Here is a 14513-nt window from a genome sequence, read left to right on the forward strand (position 1 = left end):
AAATAACAAAAAACAAAAAGCAATCTGACAAAAGAAGCAGTAAATAAAGAAAAGTAGCAGGACTGTACTCTGCTCTGTGAGGGTTACAGGCACAAAGAAAGAAACGCCTGAATAAATATGGGATGAAATAATGTAGAGAGCAGGTGCAGTGGAATTCCCTGGTAAATCCAGGAATTATGCAAATCCCTTCCACGCTTTTGAGCAGAAATGATTTCCCCTTCACCTACAGTAGTACACTCTTGTTTTAACTACTTACCCTGCTGACTCCACGCCCTCTGTCTTCTCCGTAGTTTGTTCCCAGGATTTCAAAGAAGATATTGGGGTTAGTGCCGTTGTCGGTGAACTCCAAGAAACTGGTGAGCCCGCTTACTCCAAACTGCAAGGATAAAATGAAATGTTCTGATATTATTGCTGGTTCATTTTAGTATTATTGCTCTTTGGTAAAATCATCAGTAATTGTCCTCCTGGTACTCATCACTATAACTACGCCCGTTCTCATCAGTGGTGTAATGTGTCTTTGGCTATAGTAAAATAAACCTCATCAACAAGCACCCTGTAAAATTTGGACAATTAATTCCTCAATTTGACCGAGCTTCCATGGGATGCAAAGGAACGAGTCTAATCGCAGAGCTCCACCTCGTAACCCACAGGATCCGAACGATCTGCTGCCAGCATCCTGGTGCCAAACCCAAGAGGACAACCCCAGAGGTCCTGTTCTCACACCGAGGAGTCAGAGCTGGTTGGGGCGCACAAAGGGGACTCACAGAAAATTAAGCATGCAACTCGAATGTTTTGGCTACTCGGTGTATTTCCCATTTCAGCTAAAAGTTTTAGACAAATTAGTGTGTTTGTAGCTCTATGTTCCAAAGCACACTTAGATGTGGGTGTGTGTCTTAAATGTGCATTAATTTGTTTGGAAATAAGATGGGGGAGAAAAGGTTGCATTAGTGTCTCTTTATTGAGAAATTGTATACATGCTGAAGTTCATAAACGGTTTTAATGCACTTTTGGTTTATTAATCTACACTGACACACAATTATATTGTGTGATTTTTAATTATTATATCCCCTGGGATGACCACACATGCACACAGACACACACACACCTAACACACAAAATAAAGCACATGTTCATTTGCTTCCTTGCAAGCTAGGCAAGGGTGAAACCTACTCAGATACTGTTCACTGCCTTTGATAATTATTTAGTTAATTAATGCTGGCAGCTCAATACTGGAACAATATATTGAAAAAAATTTTTTTATTTTAATTGCACCTAATGTAAGAACATGCCATTAGGCCTAAGAAAATGAATGAAAGGCTAAGGAATAAATAGGAAATCTCAAGGTGTTTTTTGATGTCTAAAAGCTGCTTAAAACTAAGATGAAAGTGAACAAGTCTGTGTTTTATAATAACAGCTACATTAAATCTAGCAAGTTGTACTTTGAAACAGCCCTGTGGGCTCTGGCTCAGGATATCTGGCTGCATCACCGGCCTAACCTGTGCCTTAAAATCGATCAATAACATGGTTAAATGAATCCTAAATCTAAACTGCTTAAGTCACTGTGACTCAAAGGAGGATGTATAGTCACCAAAGATACACAGTCTACTAACAGCACAGCACAAACAGCACATACTTCAGGCTTTGGGGATCAGTGTAACAGCAGTTTCACCTGCTACACCTTATTCCTTGCTCTGAATTTGTCAATGACACCAAACAACAACATCAATAGCGCTCCTCATCAACAGCTGTAATTAGTATTTATCATTACCATAATGGCCCCACATACCAAAACACTGATTAAGCACACAGGCACGCACAGTCGGTAAAGAACACTGCTGATACAGTGTAGAATGGAACTGATGCCAGACTCTTGAACTATTCTATTACTGCTCAGGGCTCTTTGACACTGTTCTGTTGAGACAGTCATTGAGGTTGGGTTAACAGACGGGGCTGCCTGATGAAAGTGTTGCCAAACACCAGCCTGATCTCAAGGTGAAGTGCAGAGATAGATACGAAAGCCATTTCGCCGCATTTATTTATTGTTTGACACTAATCCTAAATTAGCATTCCACTTGGTTTCTTCATTCAGTCAAACTGCCATCCCTGGAGTAGTTTTTTATTGATATCAAAACAGAGGGCATTGATCCAATTGGATTTAACAGTGATGAAAGTGTTGCCAAACCCGAGTCTGAACTCAAGGTGAAATGCAGAGATTCCTGAAATTATAGCTAAAGGATAAAATCCCCTATCTGCCAAAAGTTAAGTGTTCAGAAACTGAAGAAACTTGCTGATTGATGTATGTATTTTTTTTGAAAGATATGCAGTCCCTTTGAATGCATGATCACTTGGGTCGTGAAGTCTGCTGTGCTTAGAACTTGGAAACTTTCAGTCAAAGTAATGAAGAAAAATTGGATTTCCATGTGATACGAACAATAAAAAAAATGGGGGGCTTATTTAGAGCCTCCTCCATGTCACTCTTCATCTCTGGAGGAGATTTTAGTTATACCAAGTGATGCCACTGTACAAATGAATTTAGCAGTGACTGTATCTTGCTGTTTCAACTAGAGCGTTTCAGCCAAGTAAGAATAGTGCCTGGTCTCCAAAATTTCCTGTAATGAGCACAATGTCTTGAAATGCAAATACATGCTCCCTAAATGTAAAGTGCAAAAAAAATGTGTTTTCCCACTGGTAAGAGATACACGAAACACATCTATAAATAGGAAGAAATCAGAAATTCTATTTGGGTTCTGTAGTTGGTACGACAATGGGCATATGCTTCTGCTGTCAACTGTAGTAATCAAGCCTCAGCTCCAAACTCCTGCAGAAATATTTTCGGGTTTGAGCCATTTTTGGCATTTATATGCAATACCAGTCAAAAGTTTGGACACACCTTCTCATTCAATGCTTTTTATTTATTTGTATTATTATCTACATTGTCGATTAATACAGAAGATTAAACTTTTTTGTTTACAAGATAATTCGATTTGTATTCTTTTATAGTTTTGACGTCCTCAGTATTAATCTATAATGTCCAAAATTACCTTTGAATGAGAAGGTGTGTCTAAACTTTTGACTGGTAGTGTGAGAGAGGAAGATAATACTTTAAAATAGCTGCAGGATTATATTCTTCTTTTAAAGAGCTTTAATCACTTGGCTTTGGGTCATTATTTCAAAGATAAATCAGGTATGACAACATTTCACTGCCAGTTTTACAGTGCAAAACACTTGGCATTAATTGTTCAAACCTTTGTTACACATGTTTCTTTAAGTTTTAAAATGACTCATTATCACAGATTTCTGTACAGCAGAGTAATTGTTCAGACTGACCTATGTTACTACTAGTGTTCAAGAACCATAGTATTTACTTTTTTGCAAGTTGCTTTTTGTCTGTCGTTTTGGAAGGATATACTGACCATCCTGCACCAGCAAAGCTTTCCCTCAGTGACTGAACACACCTCTCCAAAATTCTGACCTCAGCTGTACAGTTAACACAATCCTACTTGTACCTGTGGCTAACATTACATTGCTAACTAAAAACACAATAAACAACTTTGCAATTACTGGTGGTCACATTTCTCATGCTGTACCTCCTCAACACTCCTCCTTGCATCAAACAATGTGTACTGGACCAGTTTGTCAACTCAACATCCTTTCCAGCATTTCAAATCAAACTGTAATCTCTTACACTATTTGTTATTGCAAAATGTAATCATAACTAGGTTGTGTCACTACCACCAATGACTGCTCAACTATGTTACTAATTCAGTTTAGGATAATGTATCTTATCATCATCTCTGTATCAATCCTGTTAATTCTGTACATTCTGCTTTAGTTCTTCCCTTCAGCTACTCCCTCACTTAACCGGGAACTTCAGCCCCTGCTGCCCCACCTGACCACCAGATGCCCTCAGAGTTGCACACCAGTCACGTGACTTTAACACCCAGCTCACCCAGTGAGTACCTCAATCACTCCCTTATGCGTTTCTGTCTGCTCCCTGCCACAACATCTTGACTACAATAGCCTCATTTGAGATGTGGCGGGCTACACAGAATCCATCACCAGCAATCACCACACAATACAAGCTTGATAGACTTCTATTCAACTTATACAGATCAGAGAGTGCATACACTGTGTGAGTTTTAGTTTAATGTATATAAAAATTAGATTGTCATTAATGAGACTAAAAGTTCTGATAATTTGGATGTGAACTAAACTAACGTGTGCAGATGTGAAGCTGTGTGGGTCTCAATATACATAAGTTTAAACTGCATAGAATGTTCATAAATTATATTTATTTTTACTCCGTGTAACTGCTTATGGACAGATAGATAAAATCATACAGATTTAAAAAGAAAGAAAGAAAAAAATATCCATATCAAGTTCCACCAGGTTGTCCACTCCAGCCTTCAGCAGACTGCTATGAAGTTGCAAAGCATAACTTGCTCCATTAACACATTTATCAGGGCAAAAGCCATCATCTGTGGTTGATTCTCCATCAGTTGTGTATTATTCTTGTCCAATTATTTTACTTAAAATACTCCTTTGGATCATTCTCACCTGACACTGCAACCCTGAAGAACGTGCACACACATTTTGTTGTTTTTCAAAGGTACAGTGATGCATCTCAAAATCCTTTTTTGTTGATTTTTTTAAAGAATTAGGATCTGACACATTTATAGAGCTTACATGTTTTGTAGGATTTATTTTTTCCTCCTGTGGGTGACACAGGTGGGCATCCAAATGGCTTGATAAGAACATCTTTACTCTCTGTGTAATGTCAATGTAATTTGAGAGGAGCAGGTCGGCTGATTTACTGTCTATACAGGACTAAAAAGTGATTGTATTTTAAGAGTCCACATTGTCATTTGGAGACTGCACTAACTGGTCCAATGACATTTTCCTAAATCGGGATTAAATCTAACTGGCTGTGAATGTTTCTGAGACTCCCTGTACAGACTCAACGCTGCTGCTTTGACTACAGCTTTTTGTCTCTACCCCCTGCTGCTGCCGCCTGCTCTCGTCAGCCTTCCAGGCGAGGCACAGTTCGCCTCGAATGGGCCTACTGCTGCCTTTGTTCTTGCCATCCCGCTTGCTGCCAGTCCCTATATTTGTTCAGTTATATTGTATCTGCCTAGAAATGTGTTTTTGACCAACTGCCATCCTGTGCCTACCAGTCTGTCAATCTGGAAGCCATTGTTGCTCTTCACTGCGCCTTTCTGCAGATCCTGTAACACCTATACACTGCTCCGAAGTACTCTTCTCAACATTGGTACAAATAGGTATATTTGTGAATTGAAGAACTGATTTTTTGACAATGTTGCAATGTGCTTCAGTGGGCAGGATTATATTAACTCTTTAAGAAATGGTTATGGTTGTGTGACAATATAAGAAGCTCTTAAGAACTCAGGAAGCTTTCTATGTGAAACAACCTCCTGCTTACCTCTGTGCCTGCATGGGTGTGTGCACAGGTGGAGCAGCCAAGTACACTATATGCTTACACACTTCTTGCAAGGATTTGAGAAAAAAAAGTGTGCACCTCTCCTGCATTTTATACCTTTTTGACAGTATCCAGCATGCTCTTGCCTCCCTGCCATGGTTTGGAGTTCTTCCTGATGCAGCTTAGACTGGCCATGCTGTGCCATTTCCTGTCCTCCAGCTTTCTGTGGAAGGTATTGGCCAGCAGCAACACGGTATCATAGATGTAGCGGTTTGTGATCTACAAAGAAAGGAAGATAGAGGGAAAAAAGTCAATGACAGAATAAGTGCGCTGAGGGACTCGAGTTGTGTGAGACGACTTGTAACAAAAATGGCACTATTATGTGGAGAAAATGACCAATTTCATGCTTTCGTGTGTTTCAGTTTGGGAAACAGTTACTCGGTGTTTCAGTCACTCTAGTTGTTTTTCCGTTGGTTATGAAACTGGGAGAGATAGACCAATACTGAACAGCAGATATTAGACGTAAGTGGGAGAAATAGGCCAAACCTTTTCATGCTGAAATGCTATTAAAGTTAAATGCTGTACTTGCAGACAAATCCATCAGCTTCTTTGATAAAAAAAAAAAAAAAAAACTTTGCAGCTTTCCTTTCCCTTCTCTGTATTCCCATCGCTCTATAAAGCAATGTGCTTTCTGCCCTGCAGTGCATTATATTGGTAAGTTCAGCTCAAACAAGACTTTCTTTTGGCTCAAATTGTACATATATGCATTCATAACAAAAGACACACACTCACACTGAAGAAAAGCTCTAAAGATGACATTAATTCAAATGTAGTGATAGGTCCTTGGCAGCACAGAATTAGAATAAGAGGGAGAAGAGAGGGAAGGAGAGGGATTTATTCAGTCTGCAATCGATCACTGCGTGATCTACCAAGCCCCTTTGCCTCCATGTTAATGAGAATAGAGTAAATAAATTGACTGCAACAGCCACCTTCCTCCACACACACAAACACACAGGCAGTTGATGTGTCTACATTTACACAAACTTAAAAAAAGAACACAATGATTTCACAGGAACCAATCCTTTTATATAAGTAACAATGCATTTTATAGAAAGATGTGTAGGATGTGCACATCATTGTTTTTTATACATGCATATTTTTCCATATATCTACTGAGACGCACACACACCATAAGCTGCATGCTTCTACTTTTATTCATACTGTTAATGTCAGTCATTCTGTATCTTTTGCCACTGAGCTGCTGCATTCCAATTCAGCTCAAAAATTGCTTTACTGAATCATTTTCTTATTAAAAAGTGAAATGCTGATATTAGAAAAGGGTAAAATGGCTGCTACATAATGTCAAATGAAGTATTTCAGCACATAACATGCAGTACAGGCCTTTTGAAAAAGTACTAATAGCCACATAACTTCAGGGAACAGGCATTACCCTGCATACAGATATGTCAACTTCAATAGGGACACAAAAAAATTAAATAAAATGGAAAAAAAAAATCAATTAATGCAGATCCAGAGGCATGACTACATTCACCCAGATTTATGGACTGGACCACACTATATAAAAGTTGTTATGTAGTATTTATTTGCCTGAATTTGGATTTTTTTTTCTCACTGGAAATATGGGAGAGATGACATGACCAGATTATATTTCAGGTATTTGTGTATTTGTATTTTGTATATTTTTTGTATTTGTGTTTTATTAGTAGTCTTAATTTTGCATGACATTATGTGCATTTTATTTATTCATTTTTGCCTTTTTAAGGTTTAATGAAGGATATTTATATTTTTATATGTATAGAGGGTTTTATTTGTTAAGTACAAAGGAAATATTTATCAAGTTAAGGAAAATTTTGCAAATGTGTTTTAACACTCTGGGAAAAAAATGAAAGTCTTTCAAAATGGGAAACTTTATGGTTATTCAAAGTGACAACTTTTAAATGCTATTTTACATTTGACATGCAAATCCATTTAAAAATAATTGTGTTATTATTCCCTATTTCAAGATACAGATAACAGATACAGGTGATAACTAGTCTGGGAATACCCAGACTGCCTGTGCACTCATTGTCATTTCGTTTACTAGGCAGTCTGGCGACCTGGGGTTGAATTTGTCCCTGAGTCAGGGATCCAATCACAGGACGGGGAGGGACAGTTAGACGATGACGCACACTAAGCGACTACGCGCAATGCATGATGGGTTGTTTGAGAAGAAGCGTTACCTTTGTTGTCGTGTTTCCGAAGGAACAAGCTAGTGAACTCGGTGGGTTTGGGCAGGTCTTTTTCAAAGTCCTCGGTGTCTTGGACGGGGTGGGTTCACGTTGTCTTTTCGATACGCTGCTTAACCGGACGTTCTCTTCCCATTGCCTGAATAAAGGAAAGTCTTTTTCAAGCCGACCGAGTGTGGAGGTGCAGCGCTGGCAGCATCTGTTTGACTGCTCCGGCTCCGGGGTGACTATCAGGTCCATCATCGCTAACCTATCTGATATGGTCGGCGTTGTTTTTGACACAAACATATCTGTGGAGTGTGCATAAACACGGGGTCCACTTTCCCTCATGTTTACTTTACATAAACGGCAAGAATCGTCCGGCGACATGGCGAAAGAAGCAAACACATGAGCAAACACAGCAATGATTCTTTTTCGTGGTGCTGCCGTCGCTCTGCATTTACGTCAGCGGCTAGCAGTGACACGATTGGCTGTGAGCTTCAACTGCCCCAGACTGACTGACATATGCAGCGCCCAATCAACGGCTGTGGAAAATTTTAAACTGCTCCACCCCTACAAGAAAATGAATAGCAGGTACCCAGCCTGTATCTCACTTGAGATTCAGGCTGGTGGTAGCCAGCCTAGGTGATAACTGTAAATATGATTTAAAATTTCATTAAAATATATTTTTAACAGTGTATCCTGTCAGCGACTTAAACATAAACAAATAAATAAAAAATTTAAGATGCATGTTGTTTAAACAAAACAGGTCAGCTGAATTTGCTTCCAGACCATCAGGTGCATTGAAAACATATGTTGTACACTCTTGGAGTGATATTTTGTTTGCTCAGTCAGTCACTCTCCCTCCAATAAGTTGTTCGAAAAGTTACGGTAAAGAACCAAGAGAGAACAGGACCAAGGTTTTCCATGTCTCAAATGATATGAAGAATCAAAAGAAGATGACAAGATATATTTTGTTCCTCGTTACATATCAGATAGTCTACTGGCATTCAAGACAAAAGAAAGTGTCAAAATCGCGCATCTAACTTCCCTCACTTTCTTTCGAAGCATCTTTGCTTTCACAGTTTGTCTTCAACCTTTCACTGCTGTCTTTGTCTCTCTGTCATGTGTATTGCTTTTTCTCAGAAAATTAAAGTGAAAATCTACTGCTCTGTGGGGAGCTTGGGTTCAGCATTCCAAGCCTGCATTATATGGGAGTGTGTGTGCTTGCGTGGTCAGCCTGAGTTGATGTGCTTCAGTGCAGTGTGAAATTGGGCTTCTGGGCCACTCTCTGACCGCTGAGCTGATCTGCTTCCTCAATATCTCTCTCTCTCTCTCTTCTGAGTGTGTGTGCGCCTTCCTGTCTGTCCCATTCCTCATTTCCTCCCTCTCTCTCAAATTCAACTGCTCACCCACCCACACACACATACACACGGGCCATCAAAATCAACATGTGTACAACGTGTTTCAAATGTGCACGCACAGTGGTTTGTGAGCTCACCCTCTTTGTCAGATACTCAAAAACACATTGCCCTTGACTGAAATTAGTTTCTCACACATGCACGCAAATGCAGAATATAAACACATGCACCCCCCTCAGCACTGACTGCACAGTAGAATGAACACATACGACCAGCCTCCATCCAACAAATGAATACGTCGGAAGGGCTTCATTCTTGACAATAGATTTTTACACTTCAGAAGCACTTCATTCATATTAGGACACACAGGGCAAGTTTCTGGAGTATATTATATAATGTTTGAGGTCATTATTAACCTTTTAGGCATTTGTTCTGTAATTTTATCGTATTAAAAAAACAAATAAACTTGAATTATGCAGGGTATAGCCACACATTCTATCTTCTGTCTGTTCACTGATTATGGTGGATGCAAGCCTAGAACCTCAAAGGGAGATATCCACATAATCATTAGGACCACATTTCTGTTTTCAATGTATTTCCAGAATTCATCAAATGGGTTCCTCCAGGGTCTTGCGCATCCACATAAATCAAAAGCACATTAATTCAATTTCAGATTTTTTTCTTGACACATAAATAAGACTGTGCTCCCCTTTCTTCACTCTATTTGATGGCAGCTTGATGATTCACATACACACAAAAAGGAATAATAATTGCATACATATTGCCACCTTAGGGGACATAAAAAAAAAAAAAAAGACTATGTAAAGAAAATGTGAAAATGGAAAAAATAAACTGTCACTGTGTGTCTTCCATGACTAAACCATAAGATAAATTGTGCGGTCCAAGAAGCACACACATAAATTTGTGAGTCAAGTACTCAAGTACAATGACTGATGTTCCACGCAAAGAGCCTCACTGACGTGTGCAGTGACAATGCCAAATGAGATGAAGAGACACGCTGAAATATCCAACTGGCTAAAATATGAGTATTTTTAAAAATGAAAAATAGAAAAAGAGAGTAAAAGAGAGCTATCAAGTACAAAAGACTTTAAAGGGGCAGTGTTCAAGTAAGATATCAATTCAAATTGAGAGGATTTTACAACTCTGTACTTTGTACATGTACTTTAGAATGCATAATGACTCTGGACTCTGCTTTTCTGTGACAGTACTTTAAGTGTCAAAGTCAGATGTTCTGTAATGTTTAACTGCATTAAAATAAGCCTGAAAAATGTGTGGCAAATTGTACATTTGTACAGTTTACTACAACTCAGTGCCTCACTTTGTCTTCCATTTTTTGTGGTATGAGGGAATACAAGGTGCTATTTTGCCGGACTACAGTTGCTTCAGAAAATATTCACCCTTTGACTATCTGGCACTTCATTGTGCTATAGATTACGTTTTAAAAGGGTGAAATTTGCCATTTTCCTCCATCAGTCTGCATTCAGTAACGCTTCATGACACAGTGAAAACACATTCCTACTAAATCCTTGCAAAGTTATTAAAAATCAAAAACCGAAATCTCTCCTTTCCGAAAGTATTCAGAGTATCAATTCTGCGCTTCGTAGAAAGCACTCTGGCAGCAATTACAGCTTCTTGGGTAAGTATCCAGTGGCTTTGCACACATGGATTTGGGAAGTTTATCCCATTCTTCCTCTCAAGCTGTATCAGACTGCACGGGAAGCAGCTGTGAATTGTCATCTTCAGGTCTCTCCACAGCTGTTCTTTGAGGTTTAAATCTGGGTTTTGGCTGGGTCACTCAAAAACAGTCAGACTTGTCCTAAAGCCCCTCCAGAGCTGTCTTGGCTGTGTGCTTTGTCTCACTGTCGTGCAGAAAGCTGAAAAGTTGCTTGAGACTGAGGCTGCTGCACCCCAGGATCACTCTGTATTTGATTGCATTAATCCTGCCTTTAGTTCAAACCAGTCTCCCTTTCCCTGTCACTAAGAAGCACCTCAAAGGATGATGCTGCCACCATGTTTCATATTTTTTATATTATGCAACTGTTTAAACTCCCTAACTCAACCGCTTCTTTTAGAACTCCTTAACTGGTGTAATGATTGAATGATTGTTCCACAAGTCCTCTTAATTTGGTGATTTTTTTACTTAAATTCTGCAATCGTCTTTACCATACGTCTTCCTGATTTTTTTTTTAATGTAACTAACATTATTTTGTTTTTTATTAAATTTACACACAGCACAGAGAATTATGGTTGCATCCAAGTGAAAACTGAAGCAGGTTTTCAATATAATATCAGTATCCTTGCTGGATCTGAAAATTACTGCTTTCAGGACAAATCACCAAACCAACTCACCTCAAGCTGCTGAGCCTTGGGGTTTTTAGGGTCACAGAGGGAAGTGTTAATCCTGTGGTTGTGTTTGACACAGCGCTGAGTTGTGTTCTGGGCATAGGGAACATCTGGCGCACCAACGTCAGCCGACCAATTGACTTCATGACTAACTCCTGTAAGTCATAGTCTGAGATCTCCTGAGAGGGTGTAAAGAGAGAAAGGAAGGTGGTAGGGATAGGTAAAGAAAAGATGAGGAAACAAGAAAGAAGGGTGGGGGGTAAATAACAGTAAATAAATAATGCTATTTAAAAAATCCATTATTGTTGCAGAAGACCTATAGCTTACAAGAAAAGACACATACAAAGAATAGTAATAACACCCACACAAAACAAATACAAACTGGTTGGATACTACTCCATAAAAGCCCAAATTCATTTTCATTTAAAAGCACAAGACATAAATTGATCAGTGACACCATTAAAACCCCTAACAGGTGGTGTTTTGTGAATATACTTGTTACACAGCCAAAGGGTTCGGAATACTGGGTAGTAAGTGCATAGTTGGTTCTTGAACCTGATGTGTTGGAAGCAGGGAAAATGGAAAAGCATAAGGATCTCAGTGACTTTGACAAAGGCCAAATTGTGACGGTTGGGTAACTACATCTCCAAACAGCAGGTATTGTGGGGTGTTCCCAGTATGCAGTGGTTAGTACCAACGAAACATGGTCAAGCAAAGGACAACCTGTAAACTGGTGACAGGGTCACGGGTGCTCAGTGCTCACCGAAGCATGTAGAGAGTAAAGGCTGGCCCATATGGTCTGATCCCACAGCAGAGCTACTAGAACATATTGCTGAAAACCTCAATGCTGGCTGTGACAGAAAGGTGTCAGAACACACAGTGCGTCACAGCTTGCTGTGTGTCAAAGCGGCACTGCTGCAGACTGGTCAGAGAGCCCATTCTGTTTCCTGTCCACTGCCAAATGGGGCAACGAATAGGCCCAAGTGTCATGACTAGAGATTGACCGATATGTTTTTTTTTCAGGGCCGATACTAATTATTCGTAGTCAAGGAGGCCGAAAACCAATATTTGGAGCCGATATTCATTTGCAGAAAAAGTGGTAATATTGGCGTCAAAATTTTGAATAATGCAAACTCCAACACTTAATTTAGTTTAAATATCTTTAAACATATGTTTATTAAGCAGCTTTTCAGATTTGCAATGTGTTCAAGTTATTTGTTTTTATTTTATTTTTATTTTTTTATCTCAGACGATAGACATCTTTGTTTTAAAATTCTAACAAAAAGTGCCAGGAGCTCTCAGGCTCAGCAGCATGTCCTATAAAGTTAAATGAAAAATTACAGTCCTTACTAATGTATGCCGCTCACGTCACACACACGCGCCAGATATTATGAAGGGCTAATGGAGACACTATGGAGTTGGCAAAACTTACTCAAAGCAATAATTCTAAACATTTGTGGCCTCTATATAAGTGCTTTGTACACATAAAATAAAGACAAAAATTTTCCAAGGCTCAAACGTTTTAGAGCCAACAGCCTATTCATGAGGTTTTTCAGAAGTTGTTTTTGCTCTATAGCTTGTTTTCGCCTAGAGAAAAACACCAAAGATGGCAGCGATGAGCACCCACTCGGCAGCTAACAAAATGATCCTTTATGGAGGGGTTTCCCTCATAATTTTTAACTGTAGCCTTTTAACAGATTTTATCATGTAATTAACTTATGTAGTCACACATTATTGCATTAATCTACAATGTAGAACACAATACAAATAAATAAAAACTGTACTGTGTGAACACAGTGCATGTACAGCTTTCATTGCTGATTGGCTGTTACCTGTGCCGTTGCTCTGAGTGTAACCAATCAGATGGTGCTGTAGGTGGGACAATGCTGGAGACAGTAGTGTCTGCAGACAGAAAGGTGTGGCTGCATCAGAGCAAAAATAACCTACTTCTAAACTGATCTCTTATCGGCCGTCAGATTTATAAAAAAAAAGGCTGACGCCGATATGCATCAAAATGCCAAATTTTCATCGACTGATAAGTCGTCCCGGCCGATTATCGGTCGATCCCTAGTCATAATACTAAACCATGGAGCAATGGAAGAAGGTGTACTGATCTGGTGATGGTGTTTTCTTTCATATCATGTGGACGGCCAGGTGTATGTACCATTTACTTGGGAGGAAATATGGCAGCAGGATGTACTTTGGCAAGAAGGCAAGCCGAAGATGTGGTCTGGGCAATGTTCTGCCGGGGAACCTTGGATGCCGGCAATCAAGTAGATGTGAATTTGAAAAATACTTAAACACTGCTGTATACCCCTTTGCATCAGTGGTATTCCCAGATAACAGCGTCCTCTCACAGCAGGATAATGTGAACTGCAAACACTGTTCGGGAATCATTTGAGGAACATGACAAAGAGTTCAAGTGTTCTCAGCCTGATCAAGAGTTTGGTGGATCGGTGGTATTTTTAGTGATTTAGGCTTTGTTGCGCTATGTTCCACATTATTATTACAGCACACAACAGTCTACATCATAAGCACACACTGTAATTAGATATGACAGATACATGCCAGCATATAGAAGGAAGGAGAGAGAAGTTACGCATGTGTGTATGTGAGTTTGTGCATATGTTTGTTATGTGCACACGTGTTGTCACGTACTCTACATGTCCTTGAAAAACCTTGGGGAAGGAATCATCTCTAATTTTAGCCCTAGGACACAATCTCTCTCTCTCCCGCTCTTCATCCACGGATCTCCATCTATCCTCTGTGCAGAGGGTCATATGGTGACGAGATGAGAACTGACGTTTATCGTCCCTGGTGGAGGTAACGCTGCCACCAACCAAGACAGCCTTTGCTTTCTTTGCATGTGTGCAGTGCGTCGTTTATGTTTGTGTGTGCATGGATGTGTCTTGTGTGCACAAGCCAGAGTGTTTGTGTAAATCCGAGTGTATGCGTTTTTATGAGATCGTTTTTAAGCCTTCCAATCATGCAAAGCCCTTTTGATTCCTTTCCATTTGCACAGCAGCACGCTTGACAGGATGGATAGGACTCTGCCTGCAGACCATGCACATCAATAAACAAGCCATCACACACGCTTCATATTAGCAAGGTGCAATATTACAGGTA

At 39.6% G+C, this 14513-nt stretch overlaps 1 protein-coding gene across 1 annotated transcript in view; it reads right to left on the reverse strand.

Annotated features, from left to right (window-relative positions):
- The window catches only part of grid2 (glutamate receptor, ionotropic, delta 2), a 537930-nt gene that overhangs the window by 155559 nt on the left and 367858 nt on the right, over nucleotides 1–14513 (reverse strand). Inside the window, 4 exon segments of the mRNA XM_051950360.1 lie at nucleotides 257–376; nucleotides 5555–5716; nucleotides 11394–11482; nucleotides 11485–11566. Of these exon segments, the coding sequence (XP_051806320.1) occupies nucleotides 257–376; nucleotides 5555–5716; nucleotides 11394–11482; nucleotides 11485–11566 (453 nt within the window).

This window comes from Acanthochromis polyacanthus, chromosome 7, assembly GCF_021347895.1.
Source record: "Acanthochromis polyacanthus isolate Apoly-LR-REF ecotype Palm Island chromosome 7, KAUST_Apoly_ChrSc, whole genome shotgun sequence".
Taxonomy (NCBI): domain Eukaryota; kingdom Metazoa; phylum Chordata; class Actinopteri; family Pomacentridae; genus Acanthochromis; species Acanthochromis polyacanthus.